The sequence below is a fragment of the Lissotriton helveticus genome, chromosome 3_1 (assembly GCF_964261635.1).
Source record: "Lissotriton helveticus chromosome 3_1, aLisHel1.1, whole genome shotgun sequence".
Lineage (NCBI taxonomy): Eukaryota > Metazoa > Chordata > Amphibia > Caudata > Salamandridae > Lissotriton > Lissotriton helveticus.
Window position 1 is genome coordinate 409,630,874 of NC_136061.1, and position 26,761 is coordinate 409,657,634.

General features: G+C 45.1%; 1 protein-coding gene across 2 annotated transcripts in view; it reads left to right on the plus strand.

The window, feature by feature from the left end:
- Positions 1–26,761, plus strand: part of STRADB (STE20 related adaptor beta) — a 181,768-nt gene that overhangs the window by 101,174 nt on the left and 53,833 nt on the right. For both annotated transcript variants that reach the window (XM_078680220.1, XM_078680221.1), the window contains exons 3-6: positions 21,128–21,208; positions 22,072–22,174; positions 24,464–24,585; positions 25,912–26,020. In XM_078680220.1, the coding sequence (XP_078536346.1) occupies positions 21,128–21,208; positions 22,072–22,174; positions 24,464–24,585; positions 25,912–26,020 (415 nt within the window). The remainder of the gene's footprint in view (positions 1–21,127; positions 21,209–22,071; positions 22,175–24,463; positions 24,586–25,911; positions 26,021–26,761) is intronic.

The window sequence follows — 26,761 nt, forward strand, 5'->3', positions numbered from 1 at the left end:
CACTTCTCGCCGCAATAAACTGGTGGCACCTATGCGCGGTCTGTGTGCGAGGATTTATGTCCTGGAGGCTGGCGACTCATGCACGTGGCTTCACTCGAGAGACTCCGGCTCACACTCAGCAGGTGTGAGGACATACTTCACAGCGCACTAAAGGCCATCTCCAGTGTTTGCAGGACTTCCGTTTATGTTTCTGTGCTCATCTAAGCTTTAGGCAACTGTTAATGCTGGATGAGGCCTGTTTGTAAGCGCTCCCGCGATAGGAAGATGTTCGAAGAGAAGCACAAAGTTGAACGGAGGTGTCCACGATCACACAGTTTGTAGAAGTGGAATTGGACGGATTACAACGCTGGTTGCTGAGCTGATGGACCATGTCTGCCCTTCCCTTGTCCTTGTGGTTAGTCTGTGATGCACCAGCGCCACTGACACTGCCGCCTGCACCGTACCACCCCAGACACTGCCAACTAGGCGCAAGTGCCTCGAAGTACACAGCGCTGCCCCAAACGTTGCAGCCCAGTATAAGTAAGTGTTCGCCGACATAAAGCCTTGGAAAGATGTGCAGAACTAAAGACACTGCCCGCCTCAAAATAGGTGCAGTTGCACAGTAGCTGCCTAAACTGTATCTCCCCCGTGCATGCTGGTAAATGCAGTCATTTGTCCTGCCCCTCAGGGTGAATGTTGTGTTTTGAAAATAGTCATTCATTCCCCAACCACACACTCCAATCTTCGCTGTGAGGCCTAGCACGTATATTAAGAGCACAGAACAGCCAATGCACAAACAGCAGCAGTGCAATTTAAACTAGCACCGAACAGGTGCAACCAGACTCCGACCCACGGGCTAAGATCGTCCTGCAGACAGAACGGGAAGAACCCTTCTGTAAGAGTGCACATCTCATACGCACTGCACGCACATATGTTTTGATATTCTCCATTCTGTGCAACAGTTCAACAACAACTGGTTCAAATATGTTCTCTCAATGTTTCAAGCTTTATTTCAAATGTGACAAAAAGATGTTAATATTTCACTTCTGTTCTTGGATTTACGTCACAATGAAATATACTGAACATAATCTTCACAAAAGTTATTTATAAAAGTTTATGCTATTGCCATTATAAATTACAATAACTTTCATTTAAGTATTAATTATTACAAAAAATAAAAGCCATTGTTATTTGTAATATCAATACATCTAAGTCACGTAAATACAACACATATTGCATTACAAATGCTATAGGTGTCACATTTGCGAAAGGTGTAACTATTGACACTGTAAATGAAAAAGCTATTAATTTCACTATTTTCAAACCTAACACATAAATAAAAAAATTGTCATTTACAATACCAATAGCTCAAACTTTCCTAATGCGAGACCTATTGCATTGCAAATGCTTGTTCATTAAGGAAAGGGCAAGAGCGTTGCATTTGGAATGTAAATTATAAACTGTGGTTTTAGTCATAACATGCCCATTCCAGTCCATGTTTCTCCCCTTTATTTCAAAGGCATTCAACTAGAGGTTTCACTTTAGAGATGAAAAGATCTTTTAGTTCCAGAAGATCTACATTTGAGGGGTTGATGATGGTTTGCAATCAGGATTGGAAAATTCCCATAGAATATTGTGTAGATCTTTAAATGGATATTTGCTTGTGGAAAGTCTGTTTCAGTAGTAGGCCTTCTTTGCATTTTTGTTTCAAGATTAGTACAGCCTTTTGTATCTTTGTAGGTGTGTTTTGTTCAGTCAATTGGATTTGTACCATGATTGTTGATGGGTACATATTGGTGTTTTTTAGCTTTTTTTTTTTTATATCTTCATTCATCCAAAGATTTTTCTGTTTCAGTTTTTGTTCTCTTGAAGTTTTCATGCGATAACTTGGTTGAAGCCAGGTAAAATTTAAGTGTTCATCCAGTCATGTATCTTCTCTATTGAGGTAATCTGATACATCTGCTGTATGTTATTTGTAAGGCTGGTCTCACATTCCTCCATAATTAATTTTTCCATTGTATGTTGTCATGACAGAGAGTAAGATTTTATTGCAGTTTTATTTGAATATTAATATTCATTTCGATGAGGAAATGGTTGCACCATGAACATTAGCAATTTCTGTGATGTTTGCTAGCTCCAGATTTCAGAAGACCGTGTCCGTTGTCTGTCCAACTGTGTGGGTTGGTCCAGATGTGATTTGGAAGAGATTGAGGACTGTTAATCCAGATGTGATGGTGTTAATTTTTGGTAAACAAGACACATTTTTAGGTCAGTGTGGACACATTAAGTTAGAGTATTTAATAGTAAGGTTTAAAAAGGCATCTGTGACTGTTCCATTCTTTGGAGGTCTGTATAGTAGTAGTGGAGGCTCTCATCCTATATGTATTACTTACATTTTGGTGATGGTTATGTCTTTCTTGAATATCACTGCAAGAACTCCTCCTTTTTAGGTCTCGCCTACGCAGTGCGCATGCGCTGCATACGAGGGCCTTTAGCTGTCGCTCTGCTCAGTTTCAAGCACACACTCATGCTTGTGGCAGCATCCACATTGCAGGAGCGAGCAGCGGCGCGCCACAAACATGAGTGCAGTGCTTGAAAATGAGCAGACTGCGTGCACATGCACGCACCACTCCTGGGCTCACCTCCTGCTCCCCCTCTCTCTCTCGCGCGCGCACCATTTCACACAATCTACATTCTGTTTGCTGGCAAATCGGATCCGAAATACAGGCATTGTCATTCCAGTTTACGCCACCGTCCAACCCACCAGGGCATGTGTAAGACCGCTGCAACACGTAAAGTGACTTCCCTCTACTTAGTGCTTGATCCCGCACCCCTGCCGTTTCTAGATGCTATAAATCAGACGTTACTGTTAGCGTTACTAGTTGTTCCTCGGAAGCAGGTGTGCGCTAGATCAAATAGCTAAAACCGGATTTAAATCGTATTTGTTTTTAAATGTATTGTTGACCTTTACCGTCTCCCAAGCGGAATATGTGCTTGAGTGTTCAAAAGTGAAATGTTAGCAGCGCTAACCTCCCCATTCCCTCCCCACCCCCCGTGTTGTCATTATTTTTTATGCAAATGCAACACTTTAACTTGAGGAACCTAAAATCTTCTTCCCTTTCGCCTGCTCAGCAATTAATGTTGACATTGTAAAACTCAAAATGTGGCACGACAATAACTATGAGTTTTAACTCTCTCTCCCAATGGGGGTTGTTTTGTTGACTAACACAACATTCGGTTTATTTCATTTGGTACAAATTCAGCGATTCTCTGCTTAAATGCATATTTGTTTGTGCATCTTCCTGTGTTCTCTATAATTCCCTTTCACTTATTTCAGCATCTTCCCTACGGCAAATGTGAGATCTCTCCGTTTCAGTCCTGTAAGCGACCTGTTGTACTCTACCTTTTGTCATGGTTTGTGCAGTCGTGAATGTATGGGAACCTTTATTTCACAGCTGTTACAGTTTATCTATCTTCTTTGTAACAAATCAGCCTTTTTACCCTTCCTCGCCTTCTTCTGCAAAGTCTTCTGCAATCTTTCTCATCACTCCGTGCCAATTTGCTAACCCATCTCAGCCAGGCCATTGTGCATCAGAATCCTTGAAAAAGCAGTTTGCAATATGGTGACTCTGTGAGCTAGTTGGAATTTTGCTTCTTCTACTCTGCAAGGAGAACGTGGACACTGCGCTAAATCCTCTCCGACAAACTGCTGCATCTGATTTCAAAGGTGCGCCAGTCCTACTTCTGTTTGTTTCTCTAATGTCTGGAGCCTTTAACCAGGACCAGTGGAAGTAAGCAATGCTGCACCCTTTTCCACATAATTATGTATTTAACGCACTTACCACATATCCGCAGCCGGTCTCATAATATGCAGATTTCAACATCTACTTAATATGGCTCAAGAGGTATTTTTTTAAAGTTCTAGACACGGTGTTGCACAGTGGCTGGCTAGTTGCACGCATTGACTGCCAAGCAGTTACCTTCTGATTGCTTAATGTGATGCAATTTTATTAAAATGTGTTTAAATGACAATGTATCGAAATATCACAGAATATGGTGCATTCTGCTCCATAATATGGTTTTCCGTGCTGCGTAATTTAATTAGCTATGCCACATAATCTGGCCATATAATTCCTGTTAGCTGCCTTTAACCTGCCTTCTTACTGTTTGGTTTATTCCGTCTCTAACACAGAAAAACAGTCATCTGCAGCGTCCCTAAAGGTGTGACTGTTCACTTGGACCCTTCCTCCTGATCTTTAATGTCCCCCTCCCAGCTCCCACTGACAGACTGCATTTCAGTGCCCTCCTTCTCACTTTCAAAACCTGCCTAGCTGGAAGTGTCATGAGCCCTAAATAGCAGAGCAGAATCAAAGTACTGTACACGCCACCTTTAATGCCAGTTAATTGCCCTCTGCACACACTTAATCTCTATAGCTGGCAAGAACTTGCTGCTGGTGTCTGGTGTGATCTGCAGTCCACGAGTTCAAGCCCCAGCAGGGACCATACCAGTCTGTCATCCTCCTGAGGTTGATTCATCGCGATACTCTTTGGGTAATGGTGACATCTGTTATTTACTGTGCTTAGAACTTTTGGTATTAAGCTTTACATAACAAAGAATAATGAATGTGTGCTTTGCACAAACCCTAAACATTATCTAGAATATGTAGTAACCATGGAATTAGCCCTCCATTTCTTTTTGTTTTGCTTTGACCATTATGACCTTTTCCAAGCAGGCATATGTCTGTGTCACAATTAGGAGGGTACTTTGAATGGGCTTATACTCCATCGATATTGGGCTGCTCTAAAGTACCTAGGTCCCTGCGCCATGGATTCAAGCTAGCCTGGCTGATGAGTGTTGTTACCCTGAAACCGGTCCCAGGATGCTTGTGTCCAGTCCAGGGAAGGTCCTGGCTTGGCAGTTCGGGGTGGATTGACATAGCCAATAGGTCTCGCCTTTGGGACATTATAAGTGTTTAGTTATCTAGCACAATATCCTTGGTTTAACAACATCAACTGTTGCATGGCTAAACACTTATAAGGTCCCAAAGGCGAGACCTATTGGCTATGCCAATGCTTGTTTGTCTTGGCAGTCTGCATGAAGCATTAGTATCCTTTTGAAATTGCCTGCTACAGTAATAAAAAGACATATCATCTCCCAGAAAAGTGTCTGTGATGAAAAAGAGATCTGTTTTTGACAAATAGCGGGCAATAGATGTTTTCTTGCCCAATATTACTCTCTTGGGCGATTTTAATTTCCATTTGGAAAACATGGGATCTAGAGACACTCAGACTCTTTTGGATCCGTTGGATTCCTGTGGCCTGACCCAGTTGGTGGTAGGTCCTACCCACCTGGCTGGACACACTCTTGATGGAGTTTTCTCCAATGACCCCAGGGTGAAGGTGGGCACTCCGGTCCTGTTGGTGTGGTCCGACCATATGGCTGTTCCTTTAAAGCTGTTGTCTCAGGATGTATCCCCTTTTTCTTTGAATGCTAAGACGTGGGAACTTAGAAGGAACCTTAAAGCTGTTACCAATGAGGCTCTTTCTCCGTACATGAACAAATTGACGCTTCATGAATTGCAGGGCGCCAACTGCCGCCCTGGAGCTTGCTAGCACCATCTCAGGTGCACTGGACTCTCTGGCCCCCCTTAAACAGCACTACTCCGCGAGAAAGAGTCCTTCTGCTCCCTGGTTCTTGGATAGACTTAGGCTTCTGAGACAGGGATGCCGTAAACAGGAGAGACTTTGGAGGGCCCAGCTGGACCCTTCACAGAAGGAAAAATATAAACTCTGTCTAAAAGACTATAAGCTAGCCATTGTGGAGGAAAAGAGGGCGTATTTTAAAAAAATCACTGCTTCCCTTACTTCTCCCAGAGATCTCTTCAAAATCATTGATTCCCTATCTTCCCCCCAGGTAGCCGATCCTATAGTGGAATCTCAGGAGCTGTGTGATAACATCTCGATCTTTTTCCATTCTAAGATTGTGGACATTTACAGCTCCCTTGAATCCCTTAATCTAGGTATGGCCCCTCCCACTTATACTGCCCCTGTTAGAGGTCAGAGTTTGTCCTGCTCACATTCTCCGAGTTTCTTGTCCTTCCCCCTTCTTACCCCTGAGCTTATGAGTCAGCTCCTGGACAACACTAAATCAGGCTCTCCTTTGGACTTCTGTCCACTTAAAGTTCTAAAGGCCTGTCGGGAGGCTGTCATTCCCCCTCTCATGAATGTCATGAATCGCGCAATCTTGGAGGGTGTGTTTCCTTCTCCATGGAAGATGGTGGTTTTTAAACCCCTTCTTAAAAAATCTACATTAGATCCTGGGGTTCTGAAAAACGTCCGCCCTATCTCACTCCTTCCTGCTCCTGCTAAGATGCTGGAATTTCATCTTAATCGGCATCTTAGTTCTTTCCTCCGGGACTCTACCCTTTTGGATATTTCCCAGCATGGCTTCAGGAGTTCTCATAGTACTGAGACTGCCCTCACAGCAGTTGTCAATAACATCCGCTCTCAGGTCGATAAGAGCCATACCACTCTTCTTGTCCTGTTAGACCTGACGGCGGCCTTTGACACCTTATCTCCATCTATTTTGGTTAGTCGTCTTAGGGACATAGGGGTTGGAGGTCCTGCACTGAGGCTTCTGGCTTCCTTTCTTAATGAAAGGGAACAGCAAGTAAAGTTGGGCCAGTTTCTTTCCGCCCCTAAGCCTGTGCTTTGTGGGGTCCCTCAGGGCTCTTAGTTGAGTCCTTTATTATTCAACATCTACGTGACCCCACTTGCCAGTGTAGTTAGATTCTTTGGGCTGGATGTACTGGCGTACGCTGACGACACCCAAATAATGGTCTCCCTTACGCAGCCCGTGAAGGAATCAGCCTTGAACTTCAGGAACTGCATGGAGGCTGTGTCGCAGTGGATGGTACAGAACATCCTGAAGCTGAACGGGGAGAAAACAGAGGTGTTGATATTTGGGGGCTGTCAGGATATTTGGTCTAACGACTGGTGGCCTGCCTCACTTGGAGACTGTCCTCTTCCCCGTCAGTTTGCTAAAAACCTTGGGGTGTTGATGGATTCTACTCTTTCCTTCGAACGTCAGGTCAGTAGGACTGTCTCCACCTGCTGTGGTATTATCAGGATTCTAAAAAAATTGCCCACTATCTTTCTCCTGATGCCCGGAAACCGGCCACTGTGGCATTAGTTGCCTCAAGACTGGACTACTGTAACACCCGTTATGTGGGCATTAATAAAAGCCTTATACACCGCCTTCAGATGGTCCAGAATGCGGCGGCAAAAATGGTCTTAAATCTACACAGAATGGCCTCAGCAGCTCGGAGTGGCTTACATTGGCTTCCCATTGAGTCCAGGATCTCTTTTAAGATTCTTTGTCTTGCCCATGGGGCTCTCAATGGTACAGGTGCTGAGGGTCTTAGGTCACTTATCCACCTTTATTCTCCTGGCCGATCCCTTCGCTCCTCCAATAAAAATCTTCTGGAGGTCCCTAGGTTTGTAAAAGCCAAATGGGGAGGTAGAGAAGTGTGGCTCAATGGTTAGAGCGGCAGACCCTGATGCAGAGATCTAGCCCGGGACCAGGGTTCAATTCTCCGCCGCGGCGGGTCTTGGGCTAAAAAATTCCACGGACCTGATAATTCTCGCCTCGGTGCCTATTCCAATCATGGAGTCCCACTCTGCAACTCTGGGCAATAGCTTGCTTAATCTCCACAACGGCCCCCACAACGCTAAGGATTCCTGGCCTCCACCTTGGGGGTGCCCAGGAGTGGACACCTCACAGGGAAAGCCAGGATGGGTTCCACAGCGGTGTTCGTACAAGCGCCTTGAGACACTTGCGGGTGAGTAGTGCGCTATACAAGTAACAATTTACATTTTACATATACAGAGCATTCTCTACTGTTGCACCCAGGCTATGGAATTCCCTTTCCCTTGAACTCCGAGGGCAACCTTCATTTGCCTTGTTTCGCAAAGCATTGAAAACCTGGCTTTTTTCCGAAGTGTATTTGTAAAGAGTCCTCACTGGTGCCTATACATTATTTGACCTGCCTAGGCGCCTTGATGCCCTTGGGCTAAGTTGCGCGTTAAAAGACTCCCTTCATTCATTCATTCATTCATTCTTGTCTTTTGGATACTGATCTGGCATTGGTGAGCATAGAGCGTAAGCAGGAGGCAAGGCATGAGTGAAGTAGAAGTTTTTTGTAATTGTAGGTTTTACTGTTGAATGCATTCTGTATAGAGGGGGTTTCTCAGGAGGATCCATGCCATCTCTGCCCTCTTCAAAGAGACATAGCAGTGACTTGGTAGGGATTTCCTGGGTGCTGGAATATTAGGATATGTGCTGTTGGAAGTGTTGAGTATTTGGGCTGCTACTGTATTGTTAAGTACCAGTGTGTGCATGTAGAGATGAGGAAGGGAAGGGACTTCATGACCCATTCAATGCTTCAACTTTCATGAGTCATGGGCCCTGCCCACGCTCAACAGTGTTAACAAAAAGTATTACATACCAGGCACATCTGCATATGTGGTGTACAGTATATATATATGCACAAAGCAAAGTGTAATATGCTAGTCATTAACATTGTTGAGTGTTTGCAGGTGAATCTGGGTTTATTACTACACTTCTTCCTTGTAATCAGCCCGGGGGTCCGTGAATCCCACTGAAAAATCTGTGTTTTTTACACACATCACAGATTCTTCAGCTGAGCCAAGGTGGTTGGAGATGCTCTCCTGCCCCTTTATAGCTACTTTAAATTTTTTCTCAGAATACCCATGCCCCCGCATTCTGGAATGACGGCCTCGTTGCTTTTCATGAAGTTACAGCCAGCAGAGAGTTTTGGGTCTGCAACCCTGTTTTTTTAGTTCCCAGTCCTAAAATAGCCAATGGGAGAAAAAACACCCTTTTTAGGGCTCGGACTCCTCCCCCTGGGGGAGGAGTTTCGAGATCCTAATGTTATAAGAAGAAGAAGGGCCTTGGTGAGAGGAATTCCAGACATTCCTTAGCGTTTTCTGTCATCTGGCCAGTGATTCGTCTTCCTTGTGTTTTTGTTTTAATAGGCTTGAAGTGATAGGGTAAATGTAGTTTTGTTCCGCCATTTTGGGCATATTTCGTGCGTGCTTGCGCAAAGAAGTACATAAATTATAATTAGGAGCTGTCAGGGTGCCTCCATTAGTGAATCCAGATGGCCGGGCGCGTTCACAATTCAGCAGCGCTCTGCGCGCAGCTGCTGCATGCCAGGCCGGGAAAGGGCTTCATTAGTTCAAGAACAAGACATGGGCTGTTCTTTTAATCTCAGTTTCATCCACAGATTTATTGGCGTGTGTTTTAAAGAGGCTGAAGGGAAATCCGCCCAGCAGACCGGGGATTCGGCTCCAGTGTTTTACTTCTGTGCAGTGGCTGCTGCAGCCCCTCTGCCTGGTTTATAGCACTGCATTCCGAATATGCAAATGCGCTATTCAGCAGACAGTTTTTATGGCTGAATTTCTGTAGCAACACAGGGGATGCGCGTTTACTGGGGCAGGTTAGCAGTGCATTCCGCAGATAAAATCCGGGTTTCCAACAGCCTGAAGGATCTGCCTGGAAAGCAGTTAATGCTTAACAGTGCTTAATTTGTAAAATAAGAAGTGCCGGTGCTAAAGATTTCTCAGAAGCCTGCGGTCAGTGCTATTAAAGGTCGAGGTGGGGAATACTATGAAAGGAGTGGCGGTGGCTTAAATTCACAAAGTGACAATAACATATTTTTCATCCCTACTTATGTTTCTGTACTTATTTTAATTGTAAACCAGGAAGCCTTAGTTTTAATCTGATCTATGTCCATTTTTCGGGAAGGCAGGGTTTCGGGTTGTAAACTATGTTTTTCGTATCACACTGCCCCTAATGTGATGACGTCGGCGGCGGTTCTCTTTTTGTGTATTTCAAGTTCCTTGTCCACACATTAAAGGTATTTTTTGTCTTTAAGAGTGGATTGGATTTGGGAAATAAGTGTGGAGGAGTCAGAGATTGAAGTTTGGGTGTTGGGACAGTTACAATCACACTAAAGATAATTTAAATGCGAAGAGGTCAGCAGGGGGCAAGAACTGACGTGGCCATGACATTAATAATCAAAGGAAAAGAGTTTGGCTGGGGAAGCCCCCTGCAGTATCTTAGGGGGTGCAAGTGGTGAAAATAGATGGCGAGATGCCTGGCGCCTGAAACATCTGCATCGAAAGTGAAATCACAGCCACCGAGTAAACTCGCACGCCATCGACATGTCAAGGCATGATAAACCCGGAGAAAGGAGGCGGCAGGATCTGAGAGTCCACCGGCCACCCCACCACACCTCGGCTCGTGTGATGACTCCGCAAACAGCTGCTACGAACGTCCGCTGCACTTGAGGCCCCTTGATGTGGTCGACTCTTCTCACGTACATTAGATAATAAAATCAGTGACCATTTACACCCGACTGAACGGTCTCTTGCCACGTCTAAGCAGTTCTTAGTAACACATTTCAATAGCATTCATCTTATCGACCCATGAAGGATAAAAGACTGAGTTGGCCTTCAAGCTATTCAACACTGTCAGTTGCCAGTAGATCTCTGTATCAGGCGCCAAACCGCCCCCCCCCCCCCAGATATCTAACCAGCTAAGTAATGCACGTGTTTTGGGTCCCTATGTTTCGTAGTGTTTTTTTTATTGTTTCCTGGGTGTAGTCTCTTTATTCGCACTTCTGACTGGCCACAAGGAAGCTGATTAAAGTTAAAGTTTGCTAATAAAAACAATGTGTGGCCGTGCTGTTACGTGGGAGAGTGTTCCATCACAGTGCAGCTTTAAAAAAATCCTATAAAAGTCGAAATTTTCATATTGGCTTTGGATATACGCAATTACCTTCTGCCTGCACCCTGCGATGTTACATATACACAGTGTAGCGTGCTACCCATGCAGGCACACACTTCAGCGCCAGACATGGGGATACTAAGCGCTAAATAAATGTCGAAATGCAATGCAATACAATACGATGTATATGTGTGGGCCAGACAGAAGTGGCAATCTGGTTTGCAGGGTGTTTTATTTTGACTGAATGTTGCGGAGACATGTTTGCCCTAACGCCGCCTCTGGTAGTTCTTGCTAACATTTGGAACATTCTATGGGCTTTGCATTTTCCCTTCGCTCTGCTAAGGTGCTTGTTTCCCTTTATAATTCCAATACTTTTTTTGTTCGAGTCTTTATTCATCCATATGTTACTTTCCAGTGCGAGCCCTTGCCCAGGTGTTTTTGTGGTGTGTCTAAGGCCCGGTTTCTCTTTGCCAGCCTTGACAAGTGTCGAAGGTGTTTCTGGATATTTGCTGGGCCCCATTACCTTGGAGGAGTGTGGCAGGACCGGATGTTAGCTGGGAACACTGGCTGGACCGGTGGCGACTGCAGCCGCGTCTTGAGGACGCGGATTTTATTTACAAACAAGGGGAATATTTTGAACTGCCTTCCTTCCTCAGATTTCCAGTCTGCTCTTGAATGGTTATTAGCATTTTACAATGTTTACCCTACTTATTTTATTGTTATGAGTTTGGAGCACGGCTGAGGTTAAGTTAAACTAAAGGCCCTGCACTGGCCCCTGACGTTTTACAGCCTTCTCCGGGTCGGGCAGTGGCATTTTACTTGCACACGGTACCCACGGGGCACCTGATCATGTGAAAGTTAAATTCCACTTCCCGGGCCAGGGCAGGAAAAAACTGGAAGAACGGCAGGGGCCAGTTCAGGGGCATTAACTTAACCCAGCCGGACATTAGGTGGAGCCGAAGCTACCACGCCGGTAACTGTCACGTCGCGCCACCCACGAGCCTCCACGCCAAAGGGGAAAAAAATTAGCAGAGTTGTTAGTGGGTTATGGCTGCTACTTACATTTACTCGTAGTGGTGGGTGGCCGCCTTGCCTGCATGCCTCTATTCGATAGGCGGCGTAGGCCTGCTGCTTCTGCCTAAACTCGATCTCGGGGCTGGGCTAACCACTGCAACTGCTAGCGACTCGAGGCGTGGTGCGTGCAAGGAGTGGCATCTTGAAAAAAAAATCGACATACGCTGCCTTCCGCACAGCTTCCGCTGCAGACCCCAATCAAAACCCCCCTGTCCAATCAGTGTCCCGCCCACCGGCAGGAGCTGCTGCCTAAACAAAAGCAAGTTCAAAATGCGCATCGTGACCGTCATGACTGAATCACTGTGTGTGTGGATCTGAATATATATATTGGATTCATTCATTGACTTCACCCGCACCGAATACATTATGAGTCTGAATGTCTGGCCAGTGTCTGATGCGCCGAGTCACTGAGGTAAATTAATTTTTTTAAACTGTCTAGTTTACAGCAACGCCACATTCACACTGCCATATGACGTGCTGTCATTTGCAGACAGGTGGTGTTATGTAGACCCGGCCCTGATAAATTAGTGCCGGTGCTAAGCACCGGCACAAATTAAGCACTGATGCTTAACCAGAAAAGGAAGTTTCCTGCATAAGGCGAATTGCTTTGCACCAATCTGCCCGTCTGTCTTTCCGTAGGACTGTTTGTCCGTCCAGACAAGTGTCTGTCTGGTGGAGGGGTAGGTGGTTAGCAAGACCTGCTGTTTTTCAAGGTGCGGGCTGATGAGGGCAATTGAAGCAAGATTGAAGCAGCAAGCACGCACACATGTAACCAAAATATTGTTTTTTTTGTATTGCTGGTCAACATCCCCCTCCGCGGGGCCTGCCCACGGCGGGCTGGCCGAGCATGCTACGCTCAAGTGTAAGTTGATGTCCAACAAAGCAAGACGGAAGTTCAACGCCATATAACAATAGAAATCTGGATATGGCACGAACCACACTTAACCTCCAGGCAAATTAAGTTACCACGCATCAGAAATGTACGTCAGAGGGGTATAGCAAGTAACCCCAGGCAGAACAAGCCGCTCTGAAGTGTCGAAAGACAAGGGCCTTCAATGTTGTGCAACAATAAAATAAGACGTCAACAGTTGTCCCCGTTTTTCACTGTTTCCAAATGTAATAACCGGATAATGGGATGTGCTTAAAACAAGTTTGTTTGGCAGTAAAAACAAAACATATTCTCTGAAAAAATATCTCTGTATTAATTATAATGCATATATATATTGCAACTACAGTAGCTTTTCTTCTCACAGTGGAGGCGTTACTAAACGCAAGTTACTGAAAACAGCGCCTGCAGGTATGTGCAATGAAAGCTGGCACCAGCAGCCGGCTGAGGAATGCAAAATATTGTTTATAATTTTGAAAATGCTCCAGAGAGGGTATATAAAAGCCAGCATGTCACTAATGGATTTTGGTGCACTCTGCGCTCACTGTGAGGAGAAAGACTACACCCGTGTCAATGAGCCCTTAATGCAACATAATTTGGACTAATGAGGGCTTGAAAACCAGGCAAGCCTGTGTGGCATGCTAACATAGAAAACATCCTTCATTCCGCGAGTAATGTTTACAACAGTAATTCAGTTTGTATACAGCGCCTTCTTCTAAAGGCCCGCAGCTTCGCTGTGCTATAGATATAGTAAAAAGACTGCTGATTACCATTACGTGACCAGCTCAGATTCTATCGACTTTATAAGGATAAACCGCAGTGCGAACTTACTGACATTCAACTTGTGACTTGCAGACTGCTCACAATATGAAATACAGTGGATGTGGTGGCGTACAAAATACATTTCACGGAGACTGGTGTAATATGGGAAATATTTCACAGATCCATGTTAAGGTTTCATCGGCATAATTACAGACCCGTACCACTTACTTAGCTTTACCATTGGCAATTGGTTCTTCAACGTTCTATTCATGGAAGGTAAACAAACGGGTGCATTCTCCTTCCAGCCAATGCCACTGTCAGCTGTACTTTGCAGAAAGCGGCTTTAACAAACTCCCTGCTTTTTCTAATATTCTACATACATATCTGCGTAATTATTTTTCTCTCCTTTTATTGCTGCCAGCCAGTAATTAACGTTGTCTTTATAAACCTGTCCTGGCACAATTTAAATGTCTCAAAAATAAATATGTGTAACACGTTCGTATAATATATATATATATATATATATATATATATCCATGAATTTATTTTAAAAAGCAAAAATCGGTGCAGGTCAAAGTTGTGATTCATAAAAATGTCCTGGTGTAATAACAGAGCTTTACTTTTCTTGTAACGTATATTTCTTTTCAATAAAGTGTTCGAACAAATGACACATAAAGCATTGTAGAAGTTCCAAGCTAAAGGTCTTACAATAGCTTGTATATTCCTTTATTTTCTTGTGCGCTCTTGTATTGTAGACATGCTTGGCAATGCTTTGGGGCAAAGAATATCATATATACAAATACGTGTACATCTCATAAACGTGTAAAACTCGCTACAACTGAGGATAAGCTGTTTTTTGCCCAAAAGAAATGGGAGCCTGCATTTTTCCACAACATCCTTTTTCACCATAAACAATGCAAACCCCAAAGCTAGTGTTCACACGCATGATTGTTGCATAGCACCCCCCCCCCCCAACTCCAACCCCACAAAACAGTTATAAAAAAATAGCATTTAAACAAAATAGGTCAAACATTTTATTTACACGTTTTGCAAAACATCTGTTCGCCTGTGAAATATACATTCAAAGAACTGGTTCTGCAAATAACCGTGCTGAAAGGCGGAGCAGCAGAAGTAGATTTCCGTTCTTGACTTAAATTCTATTCTTCCGAGCTCTGGGAGAAACCCCGAATGGAATCTAGGTATCCTGCTAGTTGCAGCGTTTGCGCGATGGCAAAAGAGGAAGTGTGCTAAGTTTTATTGTTTTTATTTTTTATAAAGTAAAGAACATTGGTAGGAAAGTTTGTAGAACTCCCCAAGTCTAGCAACTCGGAACACATACTTTGATTATGTCGTTTTTAGAACAGTCTGCCAAAGAAATCATTTCACAACTTGTAAATGCAGTTTGAGAGTTGAGACTGCAGTTTGAGAGTGCAGTTTGAGAGTTGAGAGTGCAGTTTGAGAGTGCAGAGTGCAGTTTGAGAGTGCAGAATCAGAGTGCAGAATCAGAGTGCAGTTTGAGAGTGCAGTTTGAGAGTGCAGTTTGAGAGTGCAGTTTGAGAGTGCAGTTTGAGAGCAGTTTGAGAGTGCAGTTTGAGAGTGCAGTTTGAGTGCAGTTTGAGAGTGCAGAGTGCAGATTGAGAGTGCAGTTTGAGAGTGCAGAGTGCAGATTGAGAGTTGAGAGTGCACGTTGAAAGTGCAGTTTGAGATTTGAGAGTGCAGTTTGAGAGTTGAGAGTGCAGTTTGAGAGTTGAGAGTGCAGTTTCAGATTTGAGAGTGCAGACTGAGTGCAGAGTGACAGTGAGTGCAGAGTGACAGTGAGTGCAGAGTGACAGTGAGTGCAGAGTGACAGTGAGTGCAGAGTGACAGTGAGTGCAGAGTGACAGTGAGTGCAGAGTGAGTGCAGAGTGACAGTGAGTGCAGTGTGACAGTGAGTGCAGAGTGAGTGCAGAGTGAGTGCAGAGTGAGTGCAGAGTGAGTGCAGAGTGAGTGCAGAGTGAGTGCAGAGTGAGTGCAGAGTGAGTGCAGAGTGAGTGCAGAGTGGCAGTAGAGTGCAGAGTGACTGTAGAGTGCAGAGTGACTGTAGAGTGCAGAGTGGCAGTGAGTGCAGAGTGACAGTGAGTGCAGAGTGACAGTGAGTGCAGAGTGACAGTGAGTGCAGAGTGGCAGTGAGTGCAGAGTGGCAGTGAGTGCAGAGTGGCAGTGAGTGCAGAGTGGCAGTGAGTGCAGAGTGACAGTGAGTGCAGAGTGACAGTGAGTGCAGAGTGACAGTGAGTGCAGAGTGGCAGTGAGTGCAGAGTGGCAGTGAGTGCAGAGTGGCAGTGAGTGCAGAGTGGCAGTGAGTGCAGAGTGGCAGTGAGTGCAGAGTGGCAGTGAGTGCAGAGTGGCAGTGAGTGCAGAGTGGCAGTGAGTGCAGAGTGGCAGTGAGCGCAGAGTGGCAGTGAGCGCAGAGTGACAGTTAACAGCAGAGTGACAGTAAGCGCAGAGTGACAGTAAGCGCAGAATGACAGTAAGCGCAGAGTGACAGTAAGCGCAGAGTGACAGTAAGCGCAGAGTGACAGCAGAGTGGCAGTGAGTGCAGAGTGGCAGTGAGTGCAGAGTGGCAGTGAGTGCAGAGTGGCAGTGAGTGCAGAGTGGCAGTGAGTGCAGAGTGGCAGTGAGTGCAGAGTGGCAGTGAGTGCAGAGTGACAGTGAGCGCAGAGTGACAGTGAGCGCAGAGTGACAGTAAGTGCAGAGTGACAGCAGAGTGACAGTGAGTGCAGAGTGGCAGTGAGTGCAGAGTGACAGCAGAGTGACAGTGAGTGCAGAGTGACAGCAGAGTGACAGTGAGTGCAGAGTGACAGCAGAGTGACAGTGAGTGCAGAGTGGCAGTGAGTGCAGAGTGGCAGTGAGTGCAGAGTGACAGTGAGTGCAGAGTGACAGTGAGTGCAGAGTGGCAGTGAGTGCAGAGTGGCAGTGAGTGCAGAGTGGCAGTGAGTGCAGAGTGACAGTGAGTGCAGAGTGGCAGTGAGTGCAGAGTGACAGTGAGTGCAGAGTGACAGTGAGTGCAGAGTGGCAGTGAGTGCAGAGTGGCAGTAAGCGCAGAGTGGCAGTAAGCGCAGAGTGACAGTAAGCGCAGAGTGACAGTAAGCGCAGAGTGACAGTAAGCGCAGAGTGACAGCAGAGTGGCAGTGAGTGCAGAGTGGCAGTGAGTGCAGAGTGGCAGTGAGTGCAGAGTGGCAGTGAGTGCAGAGTGGCAGTGAGTGCAGAGTGGCAGTGAGTGCAGAGTGGCAGTGAGTGCAGAGTGGCAGTGAGTGCAGAGTGGCAGTGAGTGCAGAGTGGCAGTGAGTGCAGAGTGGCAGTGAGTGCAGAGTGACAGTGAGTGCAGAGTGGCAGTGAGTGCAGAGTGACAGTGAGTGCAGAGTGACAGTGAGTGCAGAGTGGCAGTGAGTGCAGAGTGGCAGTAAGCGCAGAGTGGCAGTAAGCGCAGAGTGACAGTAAGCGCAGAGTGACAGTAAGCGCAGAGTGACAGTAAGCGCAGAGTGACAGCAGAGTGGCAGTGAGTGCAGAGTGGCAGTGAGTGCAGAGTGGCAGTGAGTGCAGAGTGGCAGTGAGTGCAGAGTGGCAGTGAGTGCAGAGTGGCAGTGAGTGCAGAGTGGCAGTGAGTGCAGAGTGGCAGTGAGTGCAGAGTGGCAGTGAGTGCAGAGTGACAGTGAGCGCAGAGTGACAGTAAGTGCAGAGTGACAGTGAGTGCAGAGTGACAGCAGAGTGACAGCAGAGTGACAGCAGAGTGACAGTGAGTGCAGAGTGACAGCAGAGTGGCAGTGAGTGCAGAGTGGCAGTGAGTGCAGAGTGACAGTGAGTGCAGAGTGACAGTGAGTGCAGAGTGACAGTGAGTGCAGAGTGGCAGTGAGTGCAGAGTGGCAGTGAGTGCAGAGTGACAGTGAGTGCAGAGTGACAGTGAGTGCAGAGTGACAGTGAGTGCAGAGTGACAGTGAGTGCAGAGTGACAGTGAGTGCAGAGTGACAGTGAGTGCAGAGTGACAGTGAGTGCAGAGTGACAGTGAGTGCAGAGTGACAGTGAGTGCAGAGTGACAGTGAGTGCAGAGTGACAGTAGAGTGCAGAGTGACAGTAGAGTGCAGAGTGACTGTAGAGTGCAGAGTGACTGTAGAGTGCAGAGTGACAGTAGAGTGCAGAGTGACAGTGAGTGCAGAGTGACAGTGAGTGCAGAGTGACAGTGAGTGCAGAGTGACAGTGAGTGCAGAGTGACAGTGAGTGCAGAGTGACAGTGAGTGCAGAGTGACAGTGAGTGCAGAGTGACAGTGAGTGCAGAGTGACAGTGAGTGCAGAGTGACAGTGAGTGCAGAGTGGCAGTGAGGGCAGAGTGACAGTAAGCGCAGAGTGACAGTAAGCGCAGAGTGACAGTAAGCGCAGAGTGACAGCAGAGTGACAGTGAGTGCAGAGTGACAGTGAGTGCAGAGTGACAGTGAGTGCAGAGTGGCAGTGAGTGCAGAGTGGCAGTGAGTGCAGAGTGAGTGCAGAGTGACAGTGAGTGCAGAGTGGCAGTGAGTGCAGAGTGGCAGTGAGTGCAGAGTGACAGTGAGTGCAGAGTGACAGTGAGTGCAGAGTGACAGTGAGTGCAGAGTGACAGTGAGTGCAGAGTGACAGTGAGTGCAGAGTGACAGCAGAGTGGCAGTGAGTGCAGAGTGGCAGTAGAGTGCAGAGTGGCAGTAGAGTGCAGAGTGGCAGTAGAGTGCAGAGTGGCAGTAGAGTGCAGAGTGGCAGTAGAGTGCAGAGTGGCAGTAGAGTGCAGAGTGACTGTAGAGTGCAGAGTGACTGTAGAGTGCAGAGTGACTGTAGAGTGCAGAGTGACTGTAGAGTGCAGAGTGACTGTAGAGTGCAGAGTGACTGTAGAGTGCAGAGTGACTGTAGAGTGCAGAGTGGCAGTGAGTGCAGAGTGGCAGTGAGCGCAGAGTGGCAGTGAGCGCAGAGTGACAGTGAGCCCAGAGTGACAGTGAGCCCAGAGTGACAGTAAGTGCAGAGTGACAGTAAGTGCAGAGTGACAGCAGAGTGACAGTGAGTGCAGAGTGACAGCAGAGTGACAGTGAGTGCAGAGTGACAGCAGAGTGGCAGTGAGTGCAGAGTGGCAGTAGAGTGCAGAGTGGCAGTAGAGTGCAGAGTGGCAGTAGAGTGCAGAGTGGCAGTAGAGTGCAGAGTGGCAGTAGAGTGCAGAGTGGCAGTAGAGTGCAGAGTGGCAGTAGAGTGCAGAGTGACAGTGAGTGCAGAGTGACAGTGAGTGCAGAGTGACAGTGAGTGCAGAGTGACAGTGAGTGCAGAGTGACAGTGAGTGCAGAGTGACAGCAGAGTGAGTGCAGAGTGACAGCAGAGTGACAGTGAGTGCAGAGTGACAGTGAGTGCAGAGTGACAGTGAGTGCAGAGTGACAGTGAGTGCAGAGTGACAGTGAGTGCAGAGTGACAGTGAGTGCAGAGTGACAGTGAGTGCAGAGTGACAGCAGAGTGAGTGCAGAGTGAGTGCAGAGTGACAGTGAGTGCAGAGTGACAGTGAGTGCAGAGTGACAGTGAGTGCAGAGTGACAGTGAGTGCAGAGTGACAGTGAGTGCAGAGTGACAGTGAGTGCAGAGTGACAGTGAGTGCAGAGTGACAGTGAGTGCAGAGTGACAGTGAGTGCAGAGTGACAGTGAGTGCAGAGTGACAGTGAGTGCAGAGTGACAGTGAGTGCAGAGTGACAGTAGAGTGCAGAGTGACTGTAGAGTGCAGAGTGACTGTAGAGTGCAGAGTGACTGTAGAGTGCAGAGTGACTGTAGAGTGCAGAGTGACTGTAGAGTGCAGAGTGACAGTGAGTGCAGAGTGACAGTGAGTGACAGTGAGTGCAGAGTGACAGTGAGTGCAGAGTGACAGCAGAGTGACAGTGAGTGCAGAGTGACAGCAGAGTGACAGTGAGTGCAGAGTGACAGTGAGTGCAGAGTGACAGTGAGTGACAGTGAGTGCAGAGTGACAGTGAGTGCAGAGTGACAGTGAGTGCAGAGTGACAGTGAGTGCAGAGTGACAGCAGAGTGAGTGCAGAGTGAGTGCAGAGTGAGTGCAGAGTGACAGTGAGTGCAGAGTGACAGTGAGTGCAGAGTGACAGTGAGTGCAGAGTGACAGTGAGTGCAGAGTGACAGTGAGTGCAGAGTGACAGCAGAGTGACAGTGAGTGCAGAGTGACAGCAGAGTGACAGTGAGTGCAGAGTGACAGTGAGTGCAGAGTGACAGTGAGTGCAGAGTGACAGTGAGTGACAGTGAGTGCAGAGTGACAGTGAGTGCAGAGTGACAGCAGAGTGACAGTGAGTGCAGAGTGACAGCAGAGTGACAGTGAGTGCAGAGTGACAGTGAGTGCAGAGTGACAGTGAGTGACAGTGAGTGCAGAGTGACAGTGAGTGCAGAGTGACAGTGAGTGCAGAGTGACAGTGAGTGCAGAGTGACTGCAGAGACAGTGTGTCAGGGTGCACATTGTGTGAGTGTGCAGAATGAGTGTGCAGGGTAAACAGTGTGTGACTATGCAGGGTGACATTGGGAGTGTGCGGGTGAGCAGTGTGTGAATGTGTAGGGGCAGTGTGTGAGTGTGCAGAAAACACCACACACACACACATACACCACACACACATAACGCACACACAAACCACACACCTCAGTCTCTCAACACCACACACTTGTCACCACTCAACACAACACACTCACCACCACACTCACTCCCCAGGCTCACCCCCACAGACTCACCACCACACACTCACCAGCACACAGAAAACAACACACACAACAACACACCCCCAGCCGTCAATGAATGCTTTCACCATGCACAAACACCAACAACCATCATCCATCTGTGCACGCTTTTACCAAGCACACACCCACCAGCCGTCAGTGCACCCTTCCACCAGGCACACACACCTCCAGCCGGCAGTGCACTTTTCCACCAAGCAATCGCAGTATGGTACACTTTACTTTTAAACATATTCATATAAAGCACAGCATGCCACCATTGGTAAAATTACAATTCAACCAAGATACTTCCACTACACACCACATGCACACACTCCATAACACATGGCAAAAAGACATTGGCATTTACAATGCCATTAGCTCAAACTCAAATAAATCCGAGCCCGATTGCATTTCTAATGCTTGTTTTAATAGCTACTTTCTTAAAAACTACTGAATAAATGTACACCAGACCAAGCAAAGACACTTCCCTGAGTGAAGATCAACTTTGATGCCAAGTTTGGTGTGATTCTGTTCAGCCATATATTCTGTATCGAAAAGCAAAGAATCCTGTGGGAGTTAAATTGGGAAATGTCAGTTTTATGCCTCTGGTTGACAGATATTCACAAATCCTGTCATACCAAACCCAAAGTAGGTGAAAAGTTTTATTGGAATGTTTTGTGCTGATTCGTCGAACAACATCAAAAACTATTATGAAAAAATATGTATTTTCAATGGAAACTGATTTAACCATAACTACAAAGCTTCTGCCATAGGCTGTTTAGCATACATATTTGTATACACCCATACATAGATATTGGCTATGTCATTAAGGTAAATATATTTACATTATTTTAATTTTTTTCCCATTATATGCAGGATTGTTCATGTTTCAGGCAGACTACAGTCGACTCCATAACTTTGGAAAGCCACTCGGAAGCGAGCATTCAACAGTACCTGGTATGGAAGAAATTCTATTTCATTGTACAGAGTTGAGATCAGGAATTTAAGTATCATATGAACAAGTGTGTTGTCCTATGTTTCCATCCGAGTGATAGTTCAAATATTGTTTGGGTATTCGTAACCAAGATTCATTCTTAATTCCATGCTCACTTGAACCCCTTTGCCCACCTCATACTCTATCGGCAATGCGCCCTCAACATGTAGATATCCCTGCAACCCCGCTTACAGTGTCTCCCCATCTCACTTGATATTTCCTTTAACTTGTTCACAAATTTAAAGTGATCAACCAACTCTCTGGACCATCATAGGACAACAAAATGATTGCTGCGCTCAGGAAATCTGCAGTCTGGACAATGGAAAGCAAAAACCCGGCAACAGAGCGGTCCCCCTTGAACCACAAGTCTGCTTATTGCATAAACTACATGCATCATCTACTGCTTTCTACCTGTACTTCTTACATGAGAGGCACAATGACACCAATTAGCTGCTATTAGTGTTGCATCTAAGCCAGTAAGAGGCGACATATATGTATGTGTATACAGAGAAAAATAAGCTAGCCAAATAAATTGCTTGTATAGTTCGCTATTTATTTGTTTTTATTGCAGACTGAGAGGGTATTTTTTTGTTCACAAGTTAGAATCTCGAAGTTCATTCATGGAATTCACCAACTTACACTCAAACATAATAATAAAAGGGACACTACTATATTTATTCCAATATTCCTGTATGGTTAGGTCCAGAGTCCTTTATTTCTGTGTGGTGCATTTGTTCCTTCTTATATTCAAATCACTAGGTGTTTTAAACAAGGATGGTGTTTTACTGTTGATTTTACAACAAGATCACTGTTACTTTCTTTCCAGGTCGAAGAGCTTCCGCCGCAGTGGGCTCCCCCAACACACAGAGGGGAAGCAAGGCCTACTTTGTCCTGCAATGCTTCACACTACCAGCTCCAGGTGGAATTAGGTACCAGTGGATTTCCTGTTGACACTGAAGATAGAGTTATGAAATTGCTTAGCGTTACACCATACTGTGGATATGAAATGTGATTGCTGCACATCACATTTCATGATCTTGTTATTATAGAGTCAAACAAATTCCCTGTGCTGTTGCACTATTATTGGTACATTACTGTGACACATTGAAATTGATCATAAAAACAAGAGAATGCCTCAACATGCATCCTAATGTGTGGTATTGTGGCACACATGAGCGATTCAACCAAGCCTCCTTAACAGTGAGAATTACAAAGCCAAAAGCATGTACAAAATTCTGCTTTTAAGAAATAATACATGGAAAAATATTTCCTCACGACTTAAAGATGTGTCATGCCATGCCTAAGTACATTTAGCTTTTAAAGTCTCTCTCTTCTCGTTCTAATTATTGAAACAGGTTGTTCACAGGAAATTCATGTTGCAGTAATTATACATTACAGTATGTTGTTAGACAATGTTCTGTACATTTCAAACTCATGATCTTCTTAGATGATCCTGCACATGATCTGAAGTATCTCCTGAGTATAGAGATCTCTGTACAACCTGCAGGCCAAAGGTTTGATGCTTTGACTCTACCTTTATCCTTCCATAGTCAATAAAGTAAGTTCCAGTGAGCTGGGTAATAGTCATCTTCTATTTAGCCACCAAGACGCCCTTCAGTGCGTGTTGTTTGCTAGAGGTGCTAGAGTGCAATGGTCAGTATTTCTTTTTTCATGAAAGGCGCCACTGCAGTCAACTATTCCATGACTATATCCATTGGGGTCTATACACAGGTAAATTAGTTCATAAGAATATGTTTATGACCAAATGTAGCTTATTTACGGTTGCCAGAAATTCACAAAGGGATTTCTATCAGGTGTAAACGGTTTTACGAATGCAGATTTCTCCACTATCTGTAAATCCCACTCAAAGGGTTGGGAAGGGGATGTCCTAAAGCATGGTTTGTCTTGGGAGTTTGGAAATGCACACTCTTAGTTGGCAAAACTTTAGTACATGTTATATCCCAGTTTCTGCACCTTGATACAGAATGAAATAAAACTGTATTCTGGTAACAATCATTGAACTGAATCTGTAGATAAACCCACTTAAGTGCCACTTTGAGTAAGCCTTATTTCGTTCTGAACATGACTGCTGTGTACTTGAAGAAATGAGACGTTCCTGTGATGCACTCAAGATATTTTGCAAGTATATACCATTTTTTCAATATAAGACCTGTTGTCTTGGTGTGCTTTCTGTCCAGCAAACACTACTACTATCTCTATAAAATCGCTGGTTGTATTGAAATGAAATACAAGTATTTGTAAATCGCACAGCTACCTCCGAAGTGGTGTCCCGGCGCTGGGGGCCGTCGGGAAGATTAAGCAAGCTATTGCCCAGAGTCACATGGTGCTGGGCTAACCTGCCGCCGGCACCTGGATCGAACCGTGAACCCCGTAGTCCGTAGTCGGGCACCCTGGCCACTGCACCACACCTCTTCCACAAGTCCCAAAGTGTGCATCCAGGAGGAGCTTTTGAGCGGTTAGTGCAGGTTAGTATATGAATAAGTCAACTACCAAATTTATTACCAAAATCCTTAATAAATAATCTTGATGCTTTAAATTCACATACAGATGTACATTCATGTTGTTCCAATTCCAAAACATGTGTTGAGAAGCAGGTTTATATCAGTTTTACTCAGTTAGCAACTTGTTGTAAATTTGCGCATCTGCATAATGAAATATTTGACCCAAAAAATAAATAAAATTGAGTTCATATTTAATTTTATTTTATAGTGACCTGTGTATACTTCCAATACATTTGAATGTTCAAAAGTAATGCAACCCAATGCACTCCAGATCACTGTGACCCTTCATCAAGGGACGATGTGAACCTTTAACTTGCATCTAGAATCTTCTGGTGAGGGACCAAACAGTTCTCTATGGCTTAAGTGACTCGAAATGCATTGGGACACATTACTTTTGAACATTCAGGTGTATTAGAAGTATGCACAGATCGTTATACAATCAAGTGAAATGTGAACAGCATGCTTTTTGGAATTTGAACGACATTCATAAACATGCGTATGTCAACGGAAAACACAAAGATTGATCATCTTGATCAGGTAAAATAGACCAAGTGCATTTCCCCTGATTCTCCATTTTGTCTATAGCTCTTTCATAGAAGAGATCAGGAGCAGGTCATAGATAGGCTACAAACTTTTCCTTCCAGTGGAATAGTTCTTTTAACAAAATACAGCAACTAATCGTATTTCTAATTACAGGAAAAGGATTCAACAATTTAACTTCAGTTTACCTCGCACGACACACCCCCACTGGAAGAATGGTAACAGCCAGGCTTACAGATCTGGAAAACTGCTCCGACGAACATCTCAGCATACTGCAGGTGGGCGCATAGGGCTTTGGCCTGATGCTTAGTGAGAAAAGCACTGACTCTGTTTTATTAGAGTCATAATAACCAACAAGAAAAAGTGTGGATGTTTGAATGAATACTGCATTGTTTAAATTGTGGGTGGCTGTGATTTGAGATTAAAAAAAACAACATTGAGTGTGTTGTTGCAGCCAGGAATACCAGCAGACAGGAGGGGTCTGGCAAAGATAATCGGTGGTCTGTGAATCTAGTACACATCCTTTTCACTTTTGTGAGTCCATGTACAATTTCATCTATAAAACCTAAACTGAATACAGTTGTATCATCATGCTTGTTTCAGCTGGACATTGATTGAAATAAATTCTTCCCGTTCTTATATCCACAGATCATTCATTTGTTTGTCTTTGACAGTGGTATTGCCCCTTGTTCGGACTCATTGAAGAAACTATTGAAAGTCTTGCAGACCCTCCTCTTTTGCTAAGACTTTGGTTTGGACTCAGTTGGATATCTTCTGATATTTGCGCCCCCTCTTTTCCTGTCTTCTTTTTCCTTGAGTTCTGAGGCTCCTGTCCAGTTGCAATAGCATTATACAAAGCCAGTAAATAAATACATCTGGATGTATGGATTATCTGTTCCCTTACTTTCTTTTGGCTTCCAGTAGAAGAATGCATTCAATTTAAAGCACTGTGTATAGCCTGCTGTCTAAGGCCACCTTTCTCCACAAGTAAATACAGACTGTGATTAGGGGAGAGAGCTTTGGTCCAGTAATAGCCTACCTCTAAAATTACCTTATTTCAAGAAAGAGAGCAGATGTCTAAGCCTTCTCTTTGCTCAGTCCTACACGTTTGGATTTCTTTCATTGTATGTTCAAGCTATCACTACATACTTGGCCTATTGAAAACATTATTAAAACCTGAATGTTTTCCTGGTAATAGATCAGTTTTGTTGCTTTTACTCTTTGCTTGACCTTGCACTAAGAAGCCCAGCCTGCTGCAGCACACATCAATATTACCTCAGCTCGAGGGGGAGGAGGAAATAGATGGTATCTCAGTGACATCATCTTCCTGCATTACCGATCTGCGTGTATTTGAAGGGCAGTGCTTATTGTAACATGTCGAAACGATTGTGTGCAACAAGTTTCTAAATCTTAGCAACAAGAGTTTATGTCATCGGCCAGGTTTATTACTTTATTGCTAATGGATGACCTTACAGCAGGCCAAAAGTAGGTGTTTGGCGCACAGAATGTTGGATAAATATGTAATTTTGTTTATAAAAAATGGCCCTGAGAATCTTTTTCAAGAGTTGATTTTTTTAAAAAAAAAATTACATTTTGTTTTGCAGAATGAGGTAGTCCTAACACAGTTTTTCCGGCATCCAAATATCCTGACGTTTTGGAATGTGTTTAGTGCTGGAAGCCGCCTTTGGGTCATCACTCCTTTCAAAGCCTATGGTGAGATCTGTAAATGAACATGTGAGTGGGGGGCTCTTCACACAAGATGATACAGGTCCTTCCTTTCTGCTGGATGCTGGTGGTTTTACCAAGACGGACAGTTCTAGCACACAGTCCGGCCATGGAAAAATCTGAATTTACCTCCCTTTATTGCGTGATACATCGGGAACATGTCTCCTATAGGACGCAGCATATGCAGGGGCATATCTTGGTCAGTAAGATTTAGGAGGTGAGCTTCAGATTTTTCAAAAATCATGCTGGCGTATCTTATTAAAATACTTTATCTTGAGACGCAAGTCCTGTGGGTAGCCTATGGGGCAGTGGGAAAAGAAGAGGATTGTAGATTGTTAGGGGTGGTAAGTGGGAGGAAGCACAATATTTTGTTAAATTTCCAACATTCTTGAAGACCTTCAAAGCAGATAGAGGTGTGTAACACACCCCTTGAAGCTCTACCTCTGAGTACATGCTGACTTTTAGCATCAGACTTTTGGGGCTGGAGCTCCTCCGTGTTGATTGTGTGGCATCACAGAAGCAAAACAACATAGTGCAGCCCGGCGGATCCCATGCACACAGTGTTTCGACTGATCTTGTCAGTTCTGATCACTGAACACTGGCTCACTATTAAAGATTGATGAATTTTCAAAATGGTTTGCCTTCCATAGATGTTTTCCACCTAAACATCTCAAGGTATCAGACAGACAAACTTACCCAACCTGGAGATGCATGAGACATACTCAGTGA